The 27,076-nt window shown below is 44.4% G+C and overlaps 3 protein-coding genes across 7 annotated transcripts in view; 2 read left to right on the top strand and 1 right to left on the bottom strand.

Annotated features, from left to right (window-relative positions):
- Nucleotides 1-18,395, top strand: part of LOC101163063 (ras-associated and pleckstrin homology domains-containing protein 1) — a 46,357-nt gene extending 27,962 nt beyond the window's left edge. For 2 of the 5 annotated variants that reach the window (XM_023966019.1, XM_023966024.1), the window contains exons 3-18: nt 2,287-2,409; nt 2,684-2,789; nt 2,870-3,064; nt 3,433-3,854; nt 5,463-5,549; nt 5,949-6,023; nt 8,595-8,672; nt 10,498-10,657; nt 10,746-10,867; nt 11,084-11,149; nt 11,230-11,373; nt 12,498-12,608; nt 13,678-13,776; nt 13,853-13,973; nt 14,369-14,505; nt 14,581-18,395. In XM_023966019.1, the coding sequence (XP_023821787.1) occupies nt 2,287-2,409; nt 2,684-2,789; nt 2,870-3,064; nt 3,433-3,854; nt 5,463-5,549; nt 5,949-6,023; nt 8,595-8,672; nt 10,498-10,657; nt 10,746-10,867; nt 11,084-11,149; nt 11,230-11,373; nt 12,498-12,608; nt 13,678-13,776; nt 13,853-13,973; nt 14,369-14,505; nt 14,581-17,013 (4,479 nt within the window). In that variant the 3' untranslated portion in view covers nt 17,014-18,395. The remainder of the gene's footprint in view (nt 1-2,286; nt 2,410-2,683; nt 2,790-2,869; nt 3,065-3,432; nt 3,855-5,462; nt 5,550-5,948; nt 6,024-8,594; nt 8,673-10,497; nt 10,658-10,745; nt 10,868-11,083; nt 11,150-11,229; nt 11,374-12,497; nt 12,609-13,677; nt 13,777-13,852; nt 13,974-14,368; nt 14,506-14,580) is intronic. The other 3 variants (XM_023966034.1, XM_023966031.1, XM_023966038.1) reach the window with 3 other exon arrangements.
- An 849-nt stretch (nt 18,396-19,244) lies between these two features.
- Nucleotides 19,245-22,345, bottom strand: LOC101175546 (GDP-Man:Man(3)GlcNAc(2)-PP-Dol alpha-1,2-mannosyltransferase). The gene is made up of 5 exons (XM_004066603.4): nt 22,225-22,345; nt 21,260-21,481; nt 20,809-21,180; nt 20,164-20,735; nt 19,245-20,087 (listed from the first exon to the last, which is right to left on the bottom strand). Exons 1-5 carry the CDS (start codon nt 22,284-22,286, stop codon nt 19,804-19,806), a joined length of 1,512 nt encoding a protein of 503 aa, XP_004066651.1. The 5' UTR covers nt 22,287-22,345; the 3' UTR covers nt 19,245-19,803.
- A 223-nt stretch (nt 22,346-22,568) lies between these two features.
- cpb2 (carboxypeptidase B2) lies at nt 22,569-26,228 on the top strand. The gene is made up of 11 exons (XM_004066602.3): nt 22,569-22,704; nt 22,889-22,964; nt 23,035-23,159; nt 23,234-23,339; nt 23,415-23,516; nt 23,586-23,690; nt 23,770-23,880; nt 25,172-25,262; nt 25,433-25,635; nt 25,712-25,796; nt 25,883-26,228. The coding sequence occupies exons 1-11, from the start codon at nt 22,628-22,630 to the stop codon at nt 26,092-26,094; spliced, it is 1,293 nt and encodes a 430-aa protein (XP_004066650.1). The 5' UTR covers nt 22,569-22,627; the 3' UTR covers nt 26,095-26,228.
- Nucleotides 26,229-27,076: the final 848 nt, after the last annotated feature.

The following is a 27,076-nucleotide window of genomic DNA, read 5'->3' as shown; positions in this document are numbered from 1 at the left end:
ATCACTGCCGGTCCTTTTTATTTTTATTTTTTTAAGCTAATGTCGTGGGACTCAAATATTTTTCAGATCTGCATGTGGGTTGAAGCTGTTTTCAAATGCTGAAAAACTCTGATCTTTTCCAGATGTGTCCCTAAAATTCCAGATGTTCATTTTTAAAGATTAAATTTAAAAAAAATAGATGCTTTTCCTTTGTAAACGCCCCCTAATGGTTATATGGCGAACTACAACTGTCCCACTTCAACTGATTTTGTGGGTTAAAAACCACAGATCCTCCACTCCTCACAGAGGGGGATGAGTTCATGCAGATCTCATAATCGCTGCTCTGAATAAGCTCCTACACCAGGGATACTTCTCATGCTCAGAAAACCTCAAATTCATGTCTCCGACCCGCGTCCAGCCACATGTAAGAGCGTGCATCTGCAGAAACGATAACAGCTGTGAGAAATCCTCTAACTTTTGAGCTTTTGTGGAAGATGGAGTGAAGGCGAGGGACCTCATTTTTCTTTTAGCTCCAGGAACTCCTCCTCCTCCTGTTGCACTCCTCCTGTTTTTTAAGATGGAAGGGATAAACCAAAGGACAGCTGCTGGGTCAGAAGGAGGAATTTTGCACATTCAGGCCATTTCCTGTTCTGGCTCCCAAACTCATTGGGGAGAAAGCTCGTTTTGATTTGAGGTTACGTTCCTTCTGGGACTCCACCTCCCTCAGAAGTCCCCCGTGTGTTGGATGAGTGCGCCAGAGCAGAGCAGGAAGGCATCCATCAGCGGCGTGTTATTAAACCATCAGCTGCTTTCAGCTGCTCTATCTCGCACCTTTTCGCTTCTCCCCGTCTAGATTTGCAAACATTCACTATCGTCCCCTGTCAGCTCATTAGCATTATTGTGAGTTTAGTCAGTCATTTAGGTTTGCTAAAGCAATTTACTCACCCCTATTTTTCCCCACTGATTTTACAAGGAAGGTGACAGGAAACAGCAAAACCACACTGCTGGCAGTGATGCATGATGGGATGTTTTGTTTTCTCCTAGGAGTTCATCAGTGTCCTTGTTTGATTAGACTTTCAATGTTTTGTTCAAACTTTGATATTTTCAAAATAAAATGGTTAAAGACACATAATAGATATAAAAAGGTTAAGGCGGGTAGAAGAAGGTTTATGCATCCATATAATCATTATACACTCGAACACAAGTGTTAAAGAAAATAGCATTTTATTTCCAATTTTTACATTTTCCAGAAATTTTCAGTTTATTTAATGTGTAGTATTTTTTAACTAAATTTACTTTCCTTCAAATTATTCCACAAGCTCCTCTGGAATAAATCCTTTAAGAAAAGATAAAAATTAAAAGAGAAAATGTTCTTCCAGTCTTTTTTTTTCTGGGGTTTCTCCTCCACCGGTTCCTTTGTTAGGTTCGAAATTAGCTGATGTAGTTTAAAGGTTCCTCTTTTGTCCACCAGAGGGCGTGCTCTTATCACCTTTTAACATAAAAAGGCTGCATTTTCCCCAATCAGCGGGTCAATCCGCTATGGAGCAATACTTATGCCACCACGTTGCACACAAAACTTTCTAAGTTGCAAATGATAATAACAAATATCTGCTTTCAATTTTTTTTTGCTTCCCCCCCTCCAAATTTCTCTTTGCTTTCAAAAAATATTGTTGCATTTGCAAAACTAATGTCGCGTCCGTTTTGTCTCATCTCGCCTTTTTCCTATCTTTGATTTTGCTCACATAAGTTTCAGTTTAGCGTGACATGGCAGCCATCAAACAGCCTGTTGATTGGTCTCTAGATGATTCTAACAAAAAAAAAAATCTGGAAAAAAAAGGTTTTTGAAAGGCAAAAAAATAAAATTTTGAAAGCCAAAACAAAGTGGAAAAAAAAAGGAAAAGCAAAACATTATTTTGAAGAAAAGTTTTGATAGCACAAAAAAAAATTCTGAAAGCAAATTTTTTTAAATTATTTTTATTTGCAGTTTAGAACGGTTTGTGTGCAGCGTGGTGGCATAAATGTTAGTCCACAATCCGGCGTCCTCTGTGTTGCAGATCTCCACACCACCTTTGTCTGGTGGTGGTGGGGGTGGCGCTTTGGTCCTCCTCCATCGATATGGAGTCCACTCACGGGGTCTGAGGCGGTTGTCATGGAAACAGACGGTGGGGTTGGGATGAGCTGAGTTACCCCCCCCCCCCCTAATATTATTATCTAAATTTAGATGGTCTGTGTTTGTGGGTGTGACCCAGTCGTCGTATGCCCCCCCCCACACACACACCTAACCCCTCTCTCCTGGTGTGTTTGCAGATGGAGCAGGTGTCGGATGAGGAGTTGGATCACGGGGCGGAGGAGGAGGACAGCGACAAGGAGGACCAGGACCTGGATAAGATGTTCGGCGCCTGGCTCGGGGAGCTGGACAAGCTCACACAGGTCAATACACCTAGAGGGGCGGCGGGCGGGGCGCTGCACAGAGACACTCGCACAGGTTGAAGAACGAAGACAAAGAGAGGAAGGGGGGGCTGTCTCCATGGCAACCCCAACACTGCTAATCCTGTCTCAGGGCCTGTATCCTAGCAACTCCCCTCCCACTCTATATATATGGTGTCTATGTGCAGAAACCTGTTTGACTGAGGACAGGAGGCCGCTCCGGCTGAATTTTTTAAAATTATTTTTTGCGATCTTTTTGCTTGTGTGTGGAATCCAGAGCCTGGACGATGGGCGGCCTCAGAAAGCCCTGCAGAAACCGCCCCTCAGGCAGGAGACCAACATGGCCAACTTCTCCTACCGCTTCTCCATGTACAACATAAACGGTGAGACCCCTTTTCTCCTCACATTCAACAGAAAAAACAAACAAACGGGGGGTTTACATCCTCGTCTCCTGTCGCCACAGAGGCTCTGAACCAAGGAGACGCGGTGGACCTGGACGCCCTGATGGCAGACCTGTGCTCCATCGAACAGGAGCTGACCACCATCTCCAAACCAAACTCCAACTCCCGCAGCCAAAACAAAGGCCAGCAGAGGGCCCCGGGGGGCCGCAGTGCCAGCACCAAGCACTCCGGCACCGGCGGAGGGGGCAGCAGTGGAGGTAGTTGCCCCGCTGAGAGCTGTCAAACACACGTCTGCCTCTTCCCGCTCGGTGTAATGTTATAAAACCCACGAAGAAGAGTTTGGTTTCATCTAAGTCAAAATGCACTCCAACGTTTGGAAAACACGGATAAAAAATGTTTACGTGAAAAACAAGAGCTGCTGCTGTTGTTGGCATAAAAGCCTTAATAATGTAGAAAAAAAGCGCATTAACATTGTCCACATTGTTTTTGTTCATCTTATTCCCCCTAATGAGTGATGCCAAACTTCCCATAAGATGACGTATTTTAAGGCATAAGAACACGTTTCTTGTTTTTTTTATTGGTGGTTTATTCTGAAAGGATTTCTGCGTTTCACCTTCCTCCACAGGAAGTGCCAGCAGCAGCACCCGAGCCTCGCCAGCCAACACGGTACGAGGCGGCAGCCTGAACGCTCGCCCCGCGGCCTCCAACATCTCCCTGGATGACATCACTTCTCAGCTGGAGAAGGCCTCGCTCAGCATGGATGAGGCAGCCCGTCAGACCTCCTCTTCCTCCTCCTCTTCCTCCTCTTCGGTGTCCTCCGCCACCCTCCGGCGGCCGTCCTCCGAGTCCTCCGGCGGCGGGAAGCACCGGCGGACGGGATCGGTGGACGCGGTCAGCGAGAAGGAGGCCGGATCCCAGCGCTCCAGCGTGAACTCGGCCTCCGCCTCCAGCATGGACTCCCTGGACGCGGACAAAGCGCCGACGGGAGGAGAGGGGGAGGGTCAAAGCAGCCCGGGCTCACGGGGGCAGAACCAGACCAGTACTGAGGTACGAAAACACAGAAATGCAACAAGCGGCAGCTTCAGCTCCGCAGTTTGTGTGGACTGAGCCGGAAAAGGTCCTCACATTTACAGCTGTGATGTTCCGCCCCCCTTGCACGAAAAAGTCCGACGTCAATTCAGTTTCTGAATCAGAAAATTCAGGAAATAAAACAAATTTTTACATCTGAATTGACCAACTTGACCAAACCTGCATGTAGCCGGTCCGCTGTTTGTGGCATTATGGTCGACCTGGGATGTGAACGCCTTCCTCTTGAAACCGTCTCCTTTTGGCTTTCTAACAAAAAGTTGATGTTAAGACTTAACCCCCTGCAGCCCATCACACCTTCAGCCACTTTCACACTTGGGTTTTTGCTCTTTCATTTATTTTATTTAAATTATTTACTTACTTATGTATCCGTCGGCACAGCTTGATCTTCTTTTCTGTGAGAGCCACTCAACTCTTAAAAAGCGCTGATGTAAACAATCAAACATCGGAAACAGCCTCTCTGTTTTAAATGACTAAATAAAAGTCTAACTCTCATTTATTCTTTTATTTTATCTATAAATTAAAAGTGTCCCAAATGTGTGCAGACAAAAATGAACTAAACTAAATGAAGAATGACGAAGAGGGAGAGAAACGAAAACTGAGAATTGGAAATGTCATGAGGAAAGTCGTCATTTTACAATAATGGTCTTAAATGGATGAAATAAAAGTTGTAATTTTATAAGAATAAATCCTAAATTCATGAGAAAGTCATCATTTTACAACAAAGTCATAAAATAATGTGAAAAATAATAGTATTCTTGCAGAAAACAAGGTCGTCATTTTAAAAGTTATGAGAAAATGTCCCAATTTAACAAGCATAAAGTTGTAAAATTATTAGAAAGAGTCATAATTTTACAAGAATGAACTCCTAAATTTATGGAAAAGATGTAATTTCACGACAAAGTCATAAAATGATGAGAAAAATCATCATTTTTTTGTTTTACAAGAATGAATTGATAGGAGGGGGAATTTATAAGGGAAGAAGAATAAAGTTGAAAAATTATGAGAAAAAAGACCAAATCCATCAATGCACCCATTTAATGGAATATATTGAAAAATAATGCATGTGGACGTCTGCAGCTATACTGCCGATGGCTTAAACGGCGTCCCCGCCAGAAATTGACCCGTTCTGGGTCAGTTATTGTTTCCTGAAGAGGATCGGTTATTTTATTCTAGTAAATGTATTTATTTTTAACTGTTAGAAATATTTTTATTCCATTTGGTAATCGTTTTAGTTTAATAGTTTTCTTTTCCACAATTTTTATTTTATTTTATTGAAAACATATTTTTTCTAATTTACATTTTATTTCCACATCAATGTTTCTCACAATACGTACTTCTGAGTTAAAAACCGTTATTCACATGAAGCTGCCCCCCCCCCCCCACCACCACCATACGCTACGCTTCTCTAAGAATTCAAAAAGCCAAAGCTAGTAGGATGTGGAAAAACGGCGTGACACATGTTGCATGTGGCGCTCCCTCCTGCATGACTCCCTTCTGTCTGTGTTTGCATCCTCTCCTGCACCCGTGACCTCTTTCCTTGCTCGACCCCGCCTGCACCTTCCCCAGCATGTCACGCTGAGGCGGCCCGGCGGTAAGGCGACCAGGCGGCAGCTTGACTTCACATCCGGGGGGGGTGAAGTGGATCGGACCACCGTAAGTGCATGTGTGTGAGCGTGCATGTGAGTGAGCGTGTGCACGGCACACTCTGTCCTTATGTACTCGAGCAGCGTTTTATTTATTTATTTAAATCTAGTGAAGGTTTTGGCGTTTTGTGATTCCGCTGTCATGGTCGTGGCGTGAACGAGTGAAAGGAATTGTGGGATTTTAGCTCCTTTTCTCGTCAGAATGGACAGTGTTCTCACTCCTGAGCACATTTTCTCACAGCCATCGCTTCTTCACCGCAGCTAATGACTCCCACAACTGCTTCACTCACTGCTTCTTTAATAAAATGCATTTAAGAAAAAAAAAATCACATTTCCATTCAATAATGTTAATCCAGCACTGACTCTCTCTTTCTGTTTCTGTTATCCCTTCTCCTCTTTTTCACCCAAGCATTCCTATCTGGACAGAGAAACCTCGCTCATTCTGAAAAGCATAGCAGGAAAGCCTTCTCACCTCCTGACCAAGGTGACCTCCTCATCCGTTCGCTGTCGTTTGTGTGTTTGTGTGTTTTCTGGACAAATCGCTCTTTCGGTGGAGGGATTTAGAGATTTACAAGACCCACCATCCTCTGATCCCCCTTCAAAGTGGTCTTTTGAGCGTTTTTTTGTCTTTTTTTTTGTTTCTTTTTATCCAAAATCATGAATCGCGTGTCGTCTTCTAGGACCTAGTTTCTGCAGAGCGGGAAGGAGTTCATCAGAAATTCACCACCATCCCCGTTACTGAGAACTCTGAGCATGGAGCTTGCTGATTTTTAGTAAATGATGTCCTCTTTCATCAGAAAAATGCCCGTTAAAAAGTACAGACATCACTTCAATAAGGAGCATTTGTCCAACAGATTGTCTTTACAACATTTATTTGTTAATCATGCAGACGTTTCCTCCTAAATTAAACGAATCCATCATTAACGGCAGCAAATAGAAGTGCGCTTTAGTAACATTCCAGTGACTTTACAACAGTTATTCTTAAGTATTTAAAAAAAATAAAAGGCAAATAATGACTCAAGTGAAAGTAAAAATGTTTGGAACAGTTTGAAACATCAGATCAATTGTTTTAAATGAATTTAGACTCAAATTTAAAGGAAAAATCCACACGGGTCCATTTTTGGCCACCAATTTTAATTAATTTAAATTAAAGTTAAATTAAATTTTTTAATCTGGATTATTTTGGGACGCTTTTTGTCTAATTAACTTTAAAACCCCAGTAGAAATTTGTTCTTGGGTTAATAAATAAATATATGAAATGAAAATGGCACCAAAAATCAAATACTGAAATTAAAGTATCTTTATTACAAATCTACTTAAGTAGAAGTACGAGTATGCAGTCATACTGTAATAGCTTATATTATAACACAAACTGCATTTTCCTGATTTATTTGGACATAAAACGCACAGAAATGGATTTTTCCACAGACGTTGGTCTTCATTTTGCTCAAGTTCTCACTTATTTCACTGCATGTGTGGCTTTTTTGTGTGTATTTGAGTGCTTTTGGGTATTCCTTCTGCACGTTGCTGGTTGTTGATTTGCTTTTCATTTCGGGGAGTGAAGGCGTCAACAACTCATCCGATGGGTGTCGTTTGAACTCTTTCACCTCCGTTTTCCGCTGAAATGCTACTGGAAAGTTTTGATTCCTTTTGTTGTTTTGTTGTGTGTTTTTTTTTGGTTTGTCCCTTTCCAGTTTAAGTATCTTGCACTTAATCCCAAGTGAGGGGAGGATCAGACCGTGAGATTGATAGGCGGATGGGAGCGGCGTCTGCTGTTAATTTACCAAATCCGAGTCCCCGATAGGTCAAAGTTCAGCTGGTTTAGCTTCCGGTGTACGTTCAGTGGCCGCGCGTAGAGCACCAAAACGTTCGTAGAATGGACGCGCAGTTTTACAGAGTTTTCCTTGAACGTGGTCGCTTGCACATGGCATCAGACATTAAAATTATTGTTTTTTTATTATAGCGGAAGAGCTACTGAGCATGTTTAACTTTCGGCAAACGAGTAAGAAAGAAAAAGAAACTTCCTGGTTGAATGAACGTCAAAATGAAAACAAAAAACTAAAAGAATCGTGTGTGTAAAGTGTCTTTGATGTGAGGAAGCAAAACATTGTTGAAGTTTTGCCTCCAACCTCCTGTGAGCCAAAAGTTGTTTGTTTTGTTCTTTTTAAACAAAACAAATGTGAGTTTGAGGTGTTGATCTTGAAGCTGGAAGACTCTTCGGAGCTGGATGTCCATCAAACCAGAAGGACTGTGACACCCACCCCCACCCCCCTTCATGTGCCAGCCTCTGGGTTTAGCCTCACTAATGTGTTTGTGCCTTGGAGTTGGTCATGTGGAAGCAGCAGTCTGGGTCACTCCCCCCTCCAGCGTAACTGCATCCTTACACTACCACTTCAAATATTTAGCGTCTCCCCCAGAGTCTCGTTCAGCCGTCGTCGCCATCCGCCCATTGGCTGACCAGATTTGTGGAGGGGGGGGGGGGTGCTTCCCCGGTCGTACTTTGGTGGGGATTATGCCCCATCGATTGGGCACGCTCCCTAAAAACCGCGTGTGTTTTGAGGAGGCGAGGAGAGCGGGAGGGGAGGGGGGGAGGTGCGTGTCAAACAGGCGCACATGTCAGTGGACTCATGCCGTCTCGAGCCTGTGTTAGGACGCCGTTCATCCTGACGGCGCTGACATTTGGTCCACCCTTCAACCCTCTTTTCTGCGTGGAGTCCACCGGATATTTTCCCCTTTTTCATCGCCGGATTCGTCGCTTGCTGCTTCCTTCGGCTCGCCTGCTCTTCACCGTGAAGCCACAAACCCGCAAATGGAGCGCCATATTTGGATGAACCCGAGCCAAAGTTTCTGCCGCAGGATTTAGCACCACGTTTCCGTTTTAATATTTAAGAGTCGTAAATAGATAGGCGGTAGAATGGAAGTGATGGCTTCCTGCTGGAGGGGGCAGGTGAGCGTCGAGGGATGAATGCGGGGAAAAGTCGGGTGATGTGTGTGATTTGAGAGAGTCGCCCTTTTTGGTGAACGGCAACCTGCTCCTGTGTGTGTCTCCCTTTAGGAAGAGCAAGCCGCCAAGCAGAAGGCGGAGAAGATCCGAGTCGCCCTGGAGAAAATCAAAGAGGCGCAGGTCAAAAAGGTGGGGGACGCTTGCATAATCGCCGCCCGTCTTGTCACAATTCTTTGTGAACTTCCTCTCACGGCGAGGCGGCTGAAGCTCAGAGAAAATAGGTCAATGCGGTGTTTGATTCTCTGCTGGGGAGGGAACGAGGAGCTCCAAGTAGACAATGCGGGCTGATTCTGCACCTCAATCCAGCTGATGTGTTTGGTTTTGTTTTTTTGGGGGGGGGTCGACTCGTGCATGTCTCCATTGAGGACGAGGATCCAACAGACAGTTCCGTCTTTTTGGTATATAGGGGGGGGGGGGGGGTCCTTCTGCGCGCACGCTCACACCCTGACAGTGTTTTTTTTTTAGAAAAACCACGACAACATTTACCCTGAATGAAGACGCCATGAAGGGCAGCTGCAGCAGCGACACATCAGAGTCTTTTATTCTGAAATATTCGGTTGGAACTTTTCCGTCTTTCTATTCATGTGAAGGGATTTCTCCTGAGAAATGTAGGTCAGACTCCCCACATCTCTTAAAGACTCTTTTCTTCGCACTTCCATTGGTTCGATTCTCCGTTCAATCATTGAGAGAATGGATCTCAAAGGGAGGGACGGGCGGGAATGTCTGAAGCTTCGGGGGGGGGGGGTTATTGGGTGTTATAAGGACGAAGCATTTTGTAAGCGGATTGTTTTAATGATGAAATAGTTACAGCAAAGGTTTTAGGGATGTATTTATGTCGTCACAGGGGAGATTTACTGCTCAAAGTGGCTCAGCCATGTGGCTTAAATTCTAATAAACATAATCTTTAACTTTTGGAATATTTGATCCATTTAGCAAAATCCTTTTTGACTGAACATGTGGGTTTCCTGTTGGTCACTTATTAAATCAGAATTATTACATTTATGACTCTAATTTGATGAGAAACAAACAGGATTTCAAATAGCTTTTGCTTTGGTTTGATGTTTTTTTGAACGCTCCATTAAACGAGTCTTACTGCTAATCACTAAAATAGCTCAATTGAATCAGATTTTGAGAATATTACAGTAGCTGCTGTGTGACCTGTGCCATTATTGGGCTGTAAAGTCGGAAAACAAATGTAAGAAATTGGTTCTAGGTTGGTTCTTAGCAGGCTTCACCTCCATGTTTTCAGTCGACGGGCTAAAATTGTGTTTTCCAAATTATTCCTAGACGTACGTTTAGCTGCAGGAGACGAGAAAGAAGCGTTTTCCTGTTCTCTCAAAGTTGGCTTTTCTCTTCACTGATAAATCCTCTGTCCTCCTCAAGAATTCTCGGTATATTTAAAATGAAAAAGTAAGTAGTTATTTTGGTCTAATCTGTGCTTAGATGGTATCGAGGTTTTGATTAAGGAAAGAACCCAAAGATATTTTTCCACCAAAGCCCCAATTCCAGCCTCCTACTAATCGCCATCAGCTTGTAGACCTTTGGGTCGATTGCGTTGAGCGTTAGGGTCAGAGTTACCTGGAAAGAAAAAAGACACAACACAAACACAAACTTCATCTATTGGTCTGGATGCAGAGCAGAGCGGAGCAGGAAGCATGAGGCCCTGCCCACCTTTTTTTTAGGCAATCTTTTTTTCAAATGGCGTTTTTTGTTTGCTCCTGATCCAAAAGGCTTTGGAATAAAGACATTTTTTTCTTAATATATGTCCGCTATCATCAGAAAAATGCCACCAATTTTCATCAGAGTGAGTCTTTGAAAGCACAAGAACAGGGAGGCGAGCACCAAACTAGCACCGGTTCATTTTTTTTTTTGGGTGGAAACGGTTCTAGAAGACAAAGGTTTCGCTGTAAAAAATGAAAGGGTGGTTCTTTGATTCCCTCCTGCTCCTCCTCAGCTGGTGATCAGGGTCCACATGTCGGACGAGAGCTCCAAGACCATGATGGTGGACGAGCGGCAGACGGTCCGCCAGGTGCTGGACAGCCTGCTGGACAAGTCGCACTGCGGCTACAGCCCGGACTGGTCTCTGGTGGAAACCATCACGGAGCTTCAGATGGGTGGGAACCGCTCCTTCTGCCGTTTGTGAAAAATAAAAAATAAATCCCCACCTTTAACCCCTCCCTCCTCTTTTTCTGTTTTCTTCAGAGCGGATCTTCGAGGACCACGAAAACCTGGTGGAGAACCTGCTGAACTGGACCCGGGACAGCCACAACAAGCTGATGTTCATCGAGCGCATCGAGAAGTACGCTCTTTTCAAGAACCCCCAGGTGAGGAGAACCCCCCCTCAGAACCAGGCCAGTTCACCCTGCCGGGGCGCCTTCAATTCTAACCTACAGCTTTAATGCATGCTGAGTGAACGCGGGGGGGCGGGGGGGGGGGGGGGGAGTAGGTCAAAGCCATGAGGCGAGTTCAGGTGAATTATTTATTTAATGAAAGGCGTGCGTCCTCCATTCACCCCCTCTGCTTCCTTCAATCACTCTCAGAACTATTTGTTGGGGCGGAAGGAGACGTCGGAGATGGCTGACCGGAATAAAGAAGCTTTACTAGAGGTGAGCCTGAAGAAAACCACATTTCCCGACTGCTACTGCTGATCGTCCCACGAATCGTTGATCGTTTCTAAACCCATCAGGAGTGTTTCTGCGGCGGCTCCGTGTCCGTGCCCGAAATCGAGGGGGTCCTGTGGCTCAAAGACGACGGCAAAAAGTCGTGGAAGAAGCGCTACTTCCTCCTCCGAGCTTCAGGAATCTATTACGTCCCAAAAGGCAAAGCAAAGGTCAGCAGCACACAAAAGAGCCGGACGGAATGAAGCAGCAAAGTAGAACAGTGTCAACGGAATCACTCGGTGGTACTTCCTGTTTACGGCAGCATTCCTTTTTTAAAAATTTACTCTGATGGAAATGATCTGCGCATGTCTGTTACCCTGAAAGTCAGCCTCCTGTTTCACGTTTTTATTCCAAACCCAAACTCAATCGGTCATTATCCCTAAAAGTTTACAGACGCAATATGAACTCTGCTGCAAGTTTAGAAAATAAAAGCCTTGATACTTTACAATTAAGTAAAGACACAGGAGGTTGGGCGCCACCGAATCTGTTGGTGTGATGACAAGTTTATATCGAAATGGAAAAATGTAGAGCAATTCATATACAGGGCAGGAAAATCCATAGTTTTATTGGTGATAGACGAGAAGAATTTACGATAAAATTGTGGTTCAAAATACAAACTAGAGAAAGAGTTTAGGATAAGGACTTCATTCCAGGTTCTCACGACATAAAAAATGTATAGAATATGGAACCAAAAAGCCATAACAGAGATGTGCACATTGATTAAAAATGTCCAACATTTTCAAACTTTGAAACAGAAACGTAACTTGACTGACCACTTCAGGTTTTTACAGATAAAAGATGACTTTGACAAGGAAATAAGATACAATACAAATTTAGATGAAGATGGAATTATTAGAACTGTTGTTGAAACGTAGAATTCTAAAAAAATGCAGAATTCTAACCAAGATCCTGGGCTACAACATACCAAAGACACGCTTCTGTCTGAATCTGGGAAATCTATTAGAAAACGTACTCAAAAATGACAGATATTTAGTCAAAATGTTCCTCGCCGCAGGCAAGAAAACAATCAAAAGACAATGGTAGAAGACAGAGTCACCAACACAGCAGAAATGGGAGAAAATTGTGGAGGAAATACATATTGAACTAACCTAACTAAACCTAGTTTTATGTTTCAACTGTGTGTTTGCAAGGTAATAAAAAGAAAGTAGGAAAAACGGAAATCAAATTTGACAAATGCTTTTATAAATGTATTTGCCGTTTCCTCAGGACACACATGAAAGGACGCTGTAAAACACTAAGCTGAGGTCGTCTGCTGTGTCTTTTTTCTCTGCAGGCGTCGCGAGATCTCGTCTGCTTCCTGCAGTTGGACCACGTCAACGTTAATTACGGTCAGGACTACCGCAGCAAATACAAAGCCCCCACAGACTACTGCCTTGCTTTGAAGGTAAAATTTTTCAATTAAATTTGTTGTAAAAAAACAAAATACCAGATGAACTCAGGTTGGAATAACAACATACTTTAGGTTTTTTAATTTGTCAGGATTTATACTTTGACACATCCACTTAAAAGAGAATCTACTCATTTATGGCACCAACTCAACTGAAACGGAGCATTTTGTACAGCCGGTTACTTCATTTACACTTTAGATTAAACTATGCACGAAAAGTGCTGCATAAATAAAGATTGATTTGATTTTTTTTAAATGTATTTCTGCCCATTTAAAGATTTGCTAAGTGTTCATTCTGTCCTGCAGCAGCGGAGGACCGGATTGTTTTCGCGATTTTTCTCGCATACTCAACAAACATTTGCGCACTTCCAGTACCAGATGAAAAGACAGTGTTTTATTTAAATATAACATCAAACTATTTCGTTTTAATTAAAAAAAAAAAAAGGATCTTTTTTTTTTCTTTGGGAGGAATTATGTCCAATGTGGTAAAACAACAAACAAAACTGTAAAGTCATATAGATTAGGTTGTGCTATGACACCACAAAAGGCAAAGTTGACCGCTTTTAGAAGTAAAATTCTTAACTTAAATGTAGGGAAATAAAGCAGATCTTAAGGATTAATTTGTCATTAACAACTTTTAAACCAAATTAAAAATTAATGTAAAAAAATAGTAAAGACTGAAAAAATAGATACTATTTTACAATTTACTTTTCAACTAAAAGAGAAAATTTGAAAAAAAAAGATATTATAAAGTAAAAACTGTATATTTTTGTAATTTTCTTTATTTTATAACAAATAAATTAGAACATTTTTGCCATAATGGCAGCAACTGAGCTCCATAGAAATACCAGAACAGCTTCTTGGAATCATTGTTTGAAAACAAAACATACAAGAATAAAATAGTTTTTCAGCTAAACAACGATTTTGGTTCTTCTGTTTGTCTAAAACTCTGCTTATTTAAGTTTGCCTAAAAGAAATGAAATTAAGCTGAAGTTGATCAAGCATGGGGGTGGCAGCATCATGGTATTCCGTTAATTGACTTTGTAATTGTTGTTGCTCCTCTCAGCATCCTCAAATCCAGAAAAAGTCCCAGTACATCAAGTATTTGTGCTGCGATGACGTCAGGACCCTCCATCAATGGATTAATGGAATCCGCATCGCCAAGGTGAGCCGACCCCCAAAAAAAGAAATCAACAAAATAAAAGACTTTGGTCACACTGTGAATGTGTGTCTTTGTGCAGTATGGAAAGCAGCTGTATGTGAACTACCAGGAAGCCATGAAGAGGACAGAGGCCGCCTACGACTGGTCCTCTCTTTCCACATCCAGCATTCGATCCGCCTCCAGTTCCGCCAGTATTCCCGGTTAGTTCCCATCGCATTGATCCCACCCATTGACCACAAATGGGAGCCCCCTCCCCGGCGTTCCAAACAGGAAGTGCCTGCTTGTTCCCAGATGCTCAAACCCCATAGATCTCTATAGAGAAATAAACATCTAGCTGATATTTTTTCTGAAGTTCAGGTTATAAACTGGGCCAATCAGACGCCTGATTAAAAGTAGGTGGAGCCTGCTGGCCACAATGTCCAACATTTAAAACATTTGATTGACGGATTTCGTGTAGCCCGCTTTCAAAGGGTCAGGGTGTGGCCTTTTAAACGAGCTCTCTCCTGATTGACGAGAGCAGTTGCCATAGAAACAATGGCTAAATGGATCAATGTTCCTCAAGTTTTTCTTAAAATTTCTTTTTTTTTTTGGTCAGAGTCCCAGTCCAATCATTCCGGACACTCGGACAGCGGGGTGGACACGAGCTCCTCTCATGGCCGGTCCCAGAGCGTGGTGAGCTCCATCTTTTCAGAGGCGTGGAAGAGAGGAACCCAGATGGAGGAGAACTCCAAGGTGGGGTTTCCGCTCGGCACAAAACCGCCTCCGCCTGAGGAGGTGATTGACGCTGACGTGTCGCCTTCTCCGCAGATAAGGCCGGAATCGGCTCGTGGGTCCACGCATTCCCACGGCCACCGCCACCACAGCCAGCACTCGCTGGACCAGCCGGTCCACGCCCCCCCTCCGCAGGCTCAGCAGCAGCCCCAGCACCCGTCGGCTCAACCCCAGGTTTGGCCCGGTCAGCAGACTCCGCCCCCAACGATGCCACAACCGCCACCTTTCCAGGCCCCTCCCCCGCCCTCACAACTCCCCCAGGCTCCTCTGCCGACGCCCCAAGGTCCTCCTCAGTCGCCCCCGTCTCCACCACCACAGCAGCCACAGCAGGAGATGGAGGAGGAGGAGACCGTCGGTGGCTACAACACCATCCCCCCGCAGCCCGTCTCCGCCCCGCCTCCGCCGCCACCTCCACCCCCTCCACCTCCTCCCCCACCCCCTGTTCAGTTGGTGTCGAACCACTCGCTGGCCCCCACCCTGTACAAGTACAGCACCATCACCCGGCTGCAGAACCAGAACTCGGCCAACAACCTCAAATTGGCGGGTCACTTCAAGCAGGGGGGGCCCCCATCTCCCGCTCCGCCCCCGGCGCCGGTCCCCAAACCCGTGAATGTGAATCACATCGCTGCAAGGACTAATGTCCCGCCCCCGCCCCCTCCTCCGCCTCCGCCGTCCATGCCCACCCCCGGGTCGGCGATGGCCGTTTTGAAGTTGGGCCCTCCGAGCCCAGCGGCTGCGCCTGCGTTTGTCCCGGCTCCACATCATTCTTATATGAACGGTGCTGCGTTTCCCCCTCCTCCTCCTCCACCACCTCCCGCACCGGCTCCCACGGGTCATGCCGCGCACGCCAGCGGGCTCAAGCAGGCGCTGAAGGAGCGGTTTCCAAGCCCACCGCGAGACCTGCTGTCCCCAAACGGAGCTTTGGAGGATTCCCCACCACCTGCTCCAGCTCCTCCACCACCTCCTCCCCCACCCCCTCCCCCACCTCCTCCTCCACCACCCCCCCAGCAGCTTCCGATACCAACCCAGTTCCCCCCTCCTCCCGGACCTCCACCAGCTCCACCAAAATCATTCAACGCCGCCTTTCTCTCTCAAACCGCCCCCAAGCCCACGTTCCCGGTCTCCCCGTTCCCCCCTGCTCCACCTCCTGCTGCCATGGGGGGACCTCCTCCACCACCACCGCCGCCGCCGCCTCCCCCCGCACTTGCACCAATCAAGAGGCAGTTCAGCCTCCAGGGAACACACACCTCCAGTCACCCCCCACCCACCCTGCCCAAGCAGCACAGTCTGTCCAAACCGGCGAACCTCCCCACGGCGCCTCCACCCGCCACGTCTTTGGTGAAGCAGCTGGCGAGCCAGTTTCCAGGAGGTTCCTCCCAGCTGACGAACCACACGGAGCCCCCCAGAGCCCCCATCTCCCCACCTGCCGTAAAGACCAAACCAAGATGGCAGCCAGGCGGGATTCCGCCATCCCAGGAGTTCCCACCTCCGCCCGACAACAACGGCTTCCCGGCACCACCCCCACCTCCTCCACCTCCGCCTCCGGTGCCTGTCACAGGACCAACACCCCCTCCTCCCCCTCTTCCCCCTGGGAACCTCAGCGTCACAAGCTCACCCTCTGGGTTGAATGTGGGGGCCAAGAAACCTCCCCCCACTCCCCAGAGGAACTCCAGCATGAAGGACAACGCCTCCGCCTCCTATGAGGAGTCCAGGAGAAACCTGCTCAGCAAGTTCGCTCCACAGACCAGTGCGCCCAGCACCTCCTCAAATGCATCTCCATCAAACGGACCCCCTGCTCCCCCCAAACCAGGAAAGCTTAACCTGTCCAACCTCCCTTTGGCGCTTCAAGCGAAGGTCAGTCAGGCCAAGCAGTCCGGCAGCGATTTCCCATCACCACCCCCTGACTGTGCCTACTTCCCGCCTCCTCCTCCGGTGTCGGACCTCTTTCCGCCTCCGCCGCCTCCAGGGAACGACAACCATATTGGAGGCCCCCCAAGAGTGGCGGTGGTGAACCCTCAGCCCCAGGCTCCTCCTCCTCCCCCTCCAGTCTCCCTCGTCAGCAACTGCACCTGGGGAAAGAGCTCCCTGAAGAAGACTCCTCCCCCTACGCTGGGACGGCGCAGCAACGCCACCCCGGACCCTCCGGCCGTCTCGCCTCCTCCCCCCACCTCTCCGAAGGGGAACTCAGGCCAGCCCAACTTTCTCGAAGATCTGAACCGGACGCTGAAGCGGAAGTCGGTGGGTCGGCAGGGTTGTGCGGGCCTCTCGGGTAAACCGGACCCCACAGGGACCATGGACGACATGGCGCTGCCGCCGCCCCCCCCAGAGCTGCTCCCGGACCACGGAAAGCAAAGCAACGGAGGAAACGGTGGCTATATGTCTGGAAACATCTCAGGCTATGCAACGCTGAGACGGGGACCCCCACCCGCCCCGCCCAAGCGGGGGGATGCCACCAAACTTACCGGCTAGTGTTGAACTCTGACAAACGGACGCAGGGAGGTGGAACTTTTCGGGCGGCGGTTATTTACGGATTCAGACACACGTCATCGTCCAACAGTGTTCTTTTTTTTAAACCGGCTGGAGTTTTCAGAAGGATACCGGAACAAAAACAAAAAAAGGTTGACGTTTTATACTCAGCATCGCCCTTCATGGTAACCGTCACTGTTCACGCCCGACAGGAAGGCTTCGCCGAAAAACGGCGCCAATATTTCAGGATCCGAATCTTTTTGCCTTTTTGCTAAACCGGAAAAGAAGAAAACCGCGCCAGGAAATGTGTCCCACTGCGACTTTGCATGGACCACACCTGTCCCGGCCTGGGTGCATGTATGACACGGCGTCTGCATGCATGCTTGGTGAGCGTGCACGCATGCGGTTGTCGGGCGGACAAGGTCAAAGGGCGTCAGAATGAAGACTGTTTGGTTTTGTATGCCGGGGTTTAAAGACACGAGTCTCGAAGACGTTTAGAAGCCAGTCAGCATTTCGGGAGAACAAGATTGGGCTACAGAGGAATGTATGTGCAAGGTGCTTTACCTAAAAGAAAAAAGGAAAAAAATGTGAGGTTTCATAGTCTAAACCAGACCGTTGCACTATTGGTTGAACCCCAGGGCAGCCTTACTTCTGAAGTCTTGCACCAAAGGTCAAAACTGAAGGAAATCTGGTGTCCAAAGAGTCTGAACTGTGCAACTTTTTATTAAAAGCCAATCCTGTAGTATCTAAGGAGACAGTGTGTGTGTGGGGGGGTGCTCTTCTGTATCTTCATGAGTTCCTTGTGTGTTCTGGACCTTTCCGTTTGGATCTGTACAGTTTTCAGCTGCTGCTCTGTTACGGTTGATGCCCAACGCATCCGTGAATCACTCGATTTCCAGGAAGTAGACACAGCCGTCGCCTCTGCACAGAGCATCGTATCTGAACCTACAGAACTTGGACTATAGCCCCAAACGTGCGCTCAACTCTGTTGTGTCTTCTTGGTGCCATTGCTGCTTCAAGATTCTTTTATTTTGAAATCAAAACGCTTTGTTTTTTTGAGAGTGCTTTCTTAAACTCCTTCTGGACTCGTCTTTATGTGCCAGGACGACATGTCATTAATAATCACATCATTTAAAGGCATAGAGCTCAGTGGAAAAGCGTTCCCGGTCAATCTGTCATGAAGAAGTCCATCGAGGCGTTTCCATTTGTGTCTAAGTGGTTTTTCCAACCACACCAGGACGGTGTATCTAATGACGTTTTACAGTATGGAAGTTATTTATGTGCCGATGTAAACGTGGGGTCAGATGAAGTGCAGATTAAAAAAAAAAGGCTTCAGGTTGAATTATTGTGTCATCTTTCATATAAACTGAACTGTTCAAACAAGACTTTCACCTGTCGGTCTTTTATTTTGTCGACCTGACCCTGACCTTGAGAGCTCTGGGACTTTGCTCCATCTAGTGGCTTAATTGGTGCAAAAATCCAATTCTACTTTATTTATAGAGCCTGTTGCAGAAAAAACCCTGAATATCAAATGAATAAATACTGTACATGCATTAGGAAAAATATATATTTTAAGCGATCTATTTTACATTTCTGGAGGGGGGAAAGGGAACCAAATGCAACAACTTCCTCCTTGAACATTAATGCTGAATTTCAGACTTTTTAAAAATATTTTCATACTCAAAAAAGGGAATTAAATTGCACAATGGGGGACAACACTTTAGAAAAATGCTTAAAAACAAACCAAATTCTTTTTTTTAATTGGTTGAATGCTTTAAAGCTTCATTGTTTTCCTGTTTCTCTTTCTTTATTCTAGTATCTTCAGCCATTTATCTGTCGCTTAACTCCTACAATTTTTATGCTATTTTTTTAACCATTCAACTATTCAAATGTTCAGCTTTTTCCAGCTATGACTTTTGGTCCTTCAAATCCTTGAACTTTTTCAAGATATTCCAGGATTTCTGCCTCCATGGGGAATCCTTGGTGCAGAAGCTCGCTGGTTCGATACCCGGCTCCGGCATTTTTCACAAACATCTTTTTTGTTATTGTGCCGTTTTCACTTAATTTTTGCTCAAATTTGATCCTTCTTTTTTGTTGTTGTTGCCAATTATTACCCTTTAAGTTTCATTTTCATTCAGCAACACAGCATCAATCCTCCTTTTTCTTTTGGAAATGCAGCTGCTTCTAGTTTAATGTCACATCAGATCATTCGATTCATGAAATTCCAAACTGAATCACGTTTTTTTGACATTTTATCATGAAAGTTTACATTTATTGGACTGATTTCAAATCAATCTCCATTCTAAGCATCAACGATGACTACTTTTTGAATCGTTTGTTGCATTTTTTTTTTTAGAGCATTGTCTTGAGTTCAGAGGTGGAGCTTTCACTTCTGACACGGATCAGGGTTTTTCTTTTTTTTTTCCAGGTCCTGGAGGCCCAGAAGAAACGAGAAAGAAAGCATTTAATGCGACTGATGTCAGCGAAAATGAATACAGCAGAGCAGATTTCAAGTTCGAGTCAACGAACCAACTTAAAAGTTTTCAGTTAAATAAAAGACCTGATGTCGACGTGCCGTAAATGTTTGCAGCCTAAAGGTGAAGACAGGTCAGACTGAAACTAAGAAACTTTAGGAAGTTTTTGAAAAAATGACACGATAAGAATGCATTTCTTCAAAATGCAGTGCCGTGGATGGTTTGTCTTGTAAACATCTTCAATGCTTTATAATTATGGGAAAAAAAAGTACATTGTTGGGCAAGTTTGTCAGCAGTTGAGTCATAAATGCGGCCTGACTCATCGGTCCAGCATGACCATCACAGGCTCCATGGCCGCCAGGAAGCACGCCTGGAACTCCTCGTCGGAGAAGCGGGCCGCAGACTGACGAGCGTTGCGCCGTATCCGTAATCGGTCGGCGGCGGGGAGAGCCAGAATGCGCTCGATGGCGTCGGCGTAACTGTCCTCGTCGCTGGCGAGGAAGCCCGTCTGGCCTCCTTCGAAAGGGACAACGATGTCCAGCTTTGGACCTCCGGAATTGTGGGCCAGGACCACCTTTCCTGCCGCCATGCATTCCACCACACCTGCGGAAAGGAGCAGAGCGGAAAAGTATTCCATTTTTACAAAGAGTCAGACTAAAATTGGAGCGAAATGGGTTACCTATTCCGAAGTGTTCGTTCCACATGGTGTGGAGTCCAATCGTAGCTTCTCCGATCTCTTTCTTCAGATCTTCAAAGGAGATGTTCAGCTTAAACTCCACCTTGTCGGCCACGCCCAACTCCTGGCACAGCCCCCTCAGCATGAGGACCCGCTCCTCATCCTCCTGGTTCCTGCATCCCCCGATCAGAACCAGCTTCAGCGCCTCTTCGCCTCCCAGTGCCGCTCTCCTCCTGTCCAGGACTTTCTTAAAGGCTCTGATCTGCAGCTGGTGGTCCTTCTCCGGACGAAACTGCCCCACGGAAACCAGGGAGTGGCTCTTCCTGCCGCCGCCATCCTCCTCCTCCAGCGGGATGTCCAGGAAAGCGCCGACATCACAGGGCGGGTAGACCAGGCAGGTCCGGTTGGGGGAGCGCCACAACGACAGGATGTGGTTTAAGGTCCAGGAGGAGTTGACCATGGTGAGGTCGCTGCAGGAGCCGGCCATGCCGTACAGCAGCGCAAACAGGAAGTAGTAAACGACCTTGAAGGCGCTCAGAAACAGACTGTTTGAAATGTAGTCCGGGTTGTTGAACCTGAGGGGTAAAAAGGGGGTTAGAAAGTTCCGGGTGAAACCAGTTTGATAGAGTCCCATAGAGATTAGATTACCTGGGGTTCCTCTCTCTCACCACCGAGAGCATGTCGGTGCTGACGGTGGGGTAGTGAAGGTAGGTCCCCACGCGGCAGCCCCCCAGGTAGCGGAACAGAGGCAGAGTGAAGGCATAGCCCATGGAGTCGATGTAGAGGTCCGGCACAAACTCCATCAGGGCTTCCCACCCCAGGAAGATGGAGCCCACGCTCTGCCCCAGCAGGGTGAAATGAGGAAACAGCCCCGGCTCCACCAGCAGGCGGTGCTGCAGGAACACAAAGTGAACGGGGCGGGGCAGCGCGATGTTAAAACGGCGTCGAGCTCCTTCCAGAATCAAACGACCGCTCACACCCAGGTCGCCGGTGTAAACCACCACGTTTATGTCCTGGTACCTGCAGAAAAAGGTGACCCGGATTCAAAGCAAGTTCAGCACCGAGTCATGTTCTGTTGATGAGAAGAACCACCCAGGACCTGCTCTGCAGCGCTCTGATGGCACACCAAAGCACCCTCTCCCCCCCACCGCCCGCGTTGCAGTACGGATGGAAAAAGGCCACCGTGGGGCATCCGTCTCTCGCTCGCCGTGCATTCCTGATGCCCTGCAGCCAGAGGCGCACGCCCAGGACCAGAAGAACCAGAACGGCGATCGACAACGCGCACAGAACCGCCAGTGGCAACAGCAGCATCCACAGCAACCTGTAGAGCAGAAGACACGTGAGGCTGCAGCGCTTTCAGCTGAAAGTCAGCACTGAAATATGTAATTAATACAGAAATGGGGTTTTATCTGATTGAATCTGTGGTGTTCTGTTTTACTGATCTTTATTTACATATTAGTTAACCCATAAATGATGTCAAAAGGGGCATAAACAAGGAACGTGACCATTAAAAACATTTTTTGTTTTAAGTATTTAAAATGATCACAGATTTTGCACATTTCTAATGGCTGATTTCAGAAATCATCATAAAATTGTATGCAGATGATTCATTAGTTTGTCCCTGACAAAACAAATTTATTTCAACATAAAACCTAATAAAGGTTTGACTTAAAACCGCAGATTCAATCTCTATTAGGGTATTTTAAAATGAAAACGTTCAAGTTAATGAATAGCACATTAATTTTTTAAATATGAACTGTTTTTACGTTTTAACGCTTAATAACTTAATGTAACCAAATAAAATGTCAAACTTTAACACAACGATGAACGTCTTCAAAATATTAGTTATGTAGCATTAAAAAAATTCCCAATTTCATTTATTTAACTGACATAAAAAGATTAAAGAATCGTAAAGACAAATATCCATCATCATGATGATCAGCCACAACGTTCTGGCCGCGTCAAAACAACCGGAAGTCGCTCCCTAAAACCTATTAAAAAAAACAACAGCTTTTTGATTGACCTTGGAAATAATGTAAAGCTTTTGATTTTGGATAAACCTACCTTGTTATTTCGCACAAACATACTACCAGCTGGTCGTGAGCCGACATGATTCCCAAATCCATCAACAAACCTTTTGAATTTCTCGCCTCGCTTACATTTCGGTGGCTCCCCCTAACGGCCAGGAGGTGTTACTGCACCAACGCTGTCAGCCCAATTCTTCATGGAAAATCGAATTAAAGTGTTTTAAAAATTCAAAGACGTTTCCCAAACTTTACATTGTTAACTAAAGCTGTAAAATTAAGCAAACCAATTGATATATATATGATTATTTATGTACATAAAGGTTGTCCCTTTAAGGTAAAATTTAACCCCAAAATAAACAGAGTTTCAATCAATAAAAACTCTTTGCCTCCCTCCACACTTTGACCACAGTCTGACATTTTCTTTTCTGGACTCAGGCACCATGACAACTCTTTGGATTTTCTTTATTTTTATGAATACGGACGGGTTTCTGAAAATAGCAGTCTGCAAGGAAACACGGTAAATTGTTTATTTTTTTATTACTTTTGTGATCGTTTAGCTTCTCACCAAAAATGTATGAATCGCCCAATAGCTTCATTTCCGTTACCTGTTGGCACTGACGCCCAAAAAAACCAGGAAAAAAAGCTGAAATATCATAGGAATGATGAGTAAGACGTATTCTATGCACTCTCTTTCAATTCAGTGACCAGGTTTTGATAATAACTCCTGAAACACAAGAGCAGGTGGACATCTTGAAGAATGTGACCTCTCAGTATGAGGTCGGTGGCTTTTCTCTCTTCTGTATTTGTGTGCCGAAAATTAAAATAAAACAGATGCATTTGTTCCCAGACGGCCTTATGGCAGCCGGTGTCACCCGTCTACATGAAGGAGCAAGCTGAAGTCCACCTGTTTGTTCCTGGAGAAAGCTTCGAGACGGTCACGTCTCTTCTCCTGGAGCATGACATAACCCACAGGTAGGCCGCTCCTCTGGGAAAACAACCAAAAAATACTCAGGATGCTGGAAGGAGCAGGTGTATTCTGGTTTTAGGGTGTCGCTGCCCAACGTCAACGAGCTGATTGAAATGCAGACGATGAACGGCACCGACCCTCGAAGCACCTCCACCTTTTACGAGCGATACCACAGGCTGGAAGATGTAAGATGTTCTCCGCACCGTCGGAAGTGGTCACACCCCAAAACGCACGCACATTCTGTCTCTGCTGTACTGTAGATCTATGACTGGTTAAACAGGACCGCGCATGACAATCCCCGCACAGTCAAAACCATCCTCGTCGGTTCTTCGCACGAGAAGCGACCTCTGTACGCCCTAAAGGTGAAGTTAAGCTCACAAATAAGTCATTAAATTGTTTGGAACCCCCATATTTGACCCCCGTGCCCTCAGCTTTCCTTCAGCGACAGACCCAACAGGAAAGCAATGTGGATCGACTGTGGAATCCACGCCAGGGAGTGGATCTCCCCGGCTTTCTGCTTATGGTTTGTACACCACGTGAGTACTGTGAAAGTTGGTCTCAGTTTGATGTCACGGTGCTGCCAAACGCCTCAAATTACTGACCTTTTTGTCTCAGTCTCTGTCATTTTACAACTACAACAAAGAGATAACGGACATTTTAAACAACATGGACGTCTATGTCCTTCCTGTCATGAACCCAGACGGATACAAATACACGTGGACGACAGTAAGAACACATATACTCGAGTACTTCTGTGACTTTTTTTTAAATATATTTATCAGTCTTTGTTTATGCTTTTGGGGTTAATAAACAAAAAATTTTATTTGCTTGTCTTTGCTTTCTTAGAGTATTCTTGTGGACTTTATTATATTTTTTTGTAAGACAGTTAACGCTTTCTTTAACTTATATTTTGTCATTAGTCTTATGTTTCCCATAAATTTCATCTTTTAAGACCCACTTTCATCTATTTTCAAAATATTCCAAGTGCCATTTTTAGCCAAAAACAAAAAACAAACTTGTGTCGTATGCTAGGACATAGTTTCGTTCGTTATAAACTTTAATGCAGAGGAATCCCACCCCCACTTCCCGTCACCCGTCTGTTTACATTATCTCCTGCTAGCTAACACCCCAACCTTTTTTTCTTCTTATTTTTTAATAACATTTCAAAAGACGACACATACATATGACTACAACAGAAAGAAATAAAAAAATAAAAAGAATAAAATACAAAGAAGCAAAAAAATAAAAGATAATAAATAAGATTAGAATTGTGGTTCACAATACTAGGGATTGTCATCTTCAATGAAAATGGACAGTTTTATTGCGTTTTTATTTTTCATCAATTTCAGAGATTTCATCAATTTTAAAATATAAACTGATCTCTTTATGAGATGATTTGAATAATGGTTTGGTTTTTGAAAATCTGATCTTACGAATGAAGAATTTCCCAAATATGAATAAAGTATTGAATGTCAAATCAAATCAATTACTCCAAATAATATGATGTGTTTTTGTAACTGAATAGAAATAGGAAATGGGCGAACACCTCAACCTATCATTAGCAACCAAAGTAGTGAGTAAAATATCAGAGCAATCCAGTGTCGATCCAGATTCCAGCTCAGATGGAGAAAACGAAGACGAACTCCTTATTCAGAACAATTTGAATAAAAAAATACTCAGAAATGCAAATTTTGAGTTTGTTTTTCCATATACCGTACAGACCAAAGGTTTGGACACAGCTTCTCATTCAAATGAAATCTTTGGTCTGTACTGTTTATGTCTCCATCATCAGTAAAAATGCCAGAAGAACATGTTAAAAACCCCATTTTCAGCAGAATGGGGTTTTGATTGAAATCATTTTGCATATTGCATCTATTTACAGTACCTATTGTGTTTGTGGTGATTTTTTTATTTTCTTTTTTACACCTTTCGGCCGCCGTTCAGCGGCTCTCATATATTCCACACTCTTTATTTCAGGGATTGAAATTGTGTTAAATCAATTGAAGTTTTGTATCAGAACAGGATGTGGAGAAAGAACCGCGCCCCCAGCCACAACCCAAAATGCGTTGGAGTCGATTTGAACAGAAATTTTGACGCCAATTGGTGCAGTAAGTTTTTATCCTGAGAAAAAACATAAAAGAAGTTTTTTTTCCTTATTTTTTTCTCTTGCTGCAAAAAATGTCCCCAAATTACTGAAATAAATGGAAGTATTCCTTCTGTTTTTGAAGGACTTGTGTTTTTGCCTTTAAAATATGAAAACCCTTCGTGTCCCACCCAGCGGAGGGGGCCTTGCCCTACCCCTGCTCTGAGATCTACTGCGGGGCCTTCCCTGAGTCGGAGCCAGAGTCGCGGGCCGTGGCCGACTTCCTACGGGAACACAAGGACTCCATTCAGCTGTACATCAGCATTCATTCCTACTCTCAGATGCTGCTCTTCCCGTACTCCTGCACTGTAGAAGAAGCTGGCAATCATAATGACTTGGTAGGAGCTTCGGTCACCAATCGTTAACGTGTGAATCTTGAAAATGTTGGAATCTAATCTGTTTGTTTTTTGAAAGCTTGAGATGGTCCAAGAAGCTGCCCGAAAAATCAGAACATTTTACAGAAGTACTTATAAATACGGGGCTGGAGCTAAGACAATATGTAAGGAAAAGCTTTACTTTTTTTTTTAAATTAACTATCTCCTCGGTTTGATCCAGACTCATAAAAGCCTTTTTGTTTTTTTCCAGATTTGGCGCCTGGGGGCTCTGATGACTGGGCCTACGACCTCGGCATCAAATACTCGTTTACATTTGAGCTCCAGGACCGTGGGGAGTATGGCTTCTTGCTGCCACCATCCCGCATCGGCAACGCCTGCAACGAAGCTTTAACCGCGGTGAAGACCATCGCTCTGAAAGTTATGGAGAAAACACAAGCTCCAAAAAGTCCAGCTGCAGTCTGAGCAGAACATTTTCAACAATGCATTCAAAAATATGTATTTTAACATCTAATCTGTATGTGGATAAAACTTAAAAAGTCACTGTGGTCTGCAAATATTATGAATTTAATAAAAAATAAAAAAAAGTAAAAATGCATTTTGTCCTTTTTTTGTAACTAGTTTAGATTTGCTATTTAAACTCTCTCCAGGTATAATTTGTGGAAATTGTGAAACAAAAGAAAATAGTTTTAACCATGACATTCTTTTTTCCCCAAAAATATAATTAACATTTAGTTACAATTGGCTAATTTACAGGGACAAAAAAAAATTTAAAATTATTTTTTCTTTTGTTAGATATAAGTGAGTCGATAAGATTCTATTATTACTATTATTATTAATATTTTATTAATTTACCCTAATTGTTTTCTGTATGTGTGTTTGGTTCTTTTAATCCTGTAAAAATACTGTTTGTATAAATTTTAGTTTGGAGTAATTAAATAATAATAATAAAAGAATTGGGCTCAGTAAGTGGTTAAACTTAATTCAAAGCCATTTGGAACTTTGCTAATTGCTGTTCATTGTTACACTTCTGTTTATGATGTTTATCTTTTTATTTATTGGTTTGAAATAAATGAATAGCCTAAATGGAAAATACTAAAATACATAAAAATAATACATGCTTTTTTTTCTTTTTACTGCATCAGTTTTGCAGATAAAAAAAACTCTGTCTAGTTATTGTCAGCTGAAACTGTGAATTAACATAAATTGTTTTGCTCATGAAATTCTTTGTTTCCTCCTTAATGTATTCACAAGTTTAGCATCAAAAATCAGTTAAAAATATATTTTTTAGTGATTTACTGTAAATTACTTCCAACAACTAAAAATCACTGTACATGGTGATACAATGAAATTGCAGCAGCCTTGGAGTGATGAAGATAAAATAAAATAGAAATACTGTAACTCACATCTCTAAACAAAAAATGTACAATATATACAGAACAGTTAA

Source organism: Oryzias latipes, chromosome 2 (genome assembly GCF_002234675.1).
Source record: "Oryzias latipes chromosome 2, ASM223467v1".
Lineage (NCBI taxonomy): Eukaryota > Metazoa > Chordata > Actinopteri > Beloniformes > Adrianichthyidae > Oryzias > Oryzias latipes.
The sequence above is the reverse complement of the archived record's forward strand: the minus strand, read 5'-3'. Positions and strand labels throughout refer to the sequence as shown.

What these genes read in the sequence shown, in the direction of transcription:
- LOC101175546 (XM_004066603.4), bottom strand. Translation starts at nt 22,286, where the DNA reads ATGGATTTGGGAATCATGTCGGCTCACGACCAGCTGGTAGTATGTTTG. An exon ending in ATCAGAGCGCTGCAGAGCAG is followed by an intron (nt 21,181 to 21,259) that starts GTCCTGGGTGGT and finishes CTTTTTCTGCAG; the next exon opens with GTACCAGGACATAAACGTGG. An exon ending in GAACGAACACTTCGGAATAG is followed by an intron (nt 20,088 to 20,163) that starts GTAACCCATTTC and finishes TCCTTTCCGCAG; the next exon opens with GTGTGGTGGAATGCATGGCG.
- cpb2 (XM_004066602.3), top strand. Translation starts at nt 22,628, where the DNA reads ATGACAACTCTTTGGATTTTCTTTATTTTTATGAATACGGACGGGTTT. An exon ending in GCAGTCTGCAAGGAAACACG is followed by an intron (nt 22,705 to 22,888) that starts GTAAATTGTTTA and finishes CTTTCAATTCAG; the next exon opens with TGACCAGGTTTTGATAATAA. An exon ending in TTTTGACGCCAATTGGTGCA is followed by an intron (nt 25,263 to 25,432) that starts GTAAGTTTTTAT and finishes TGTCCCACCCAG; the next exon opens with CGGAGGGGGCCTTGCCCTAC.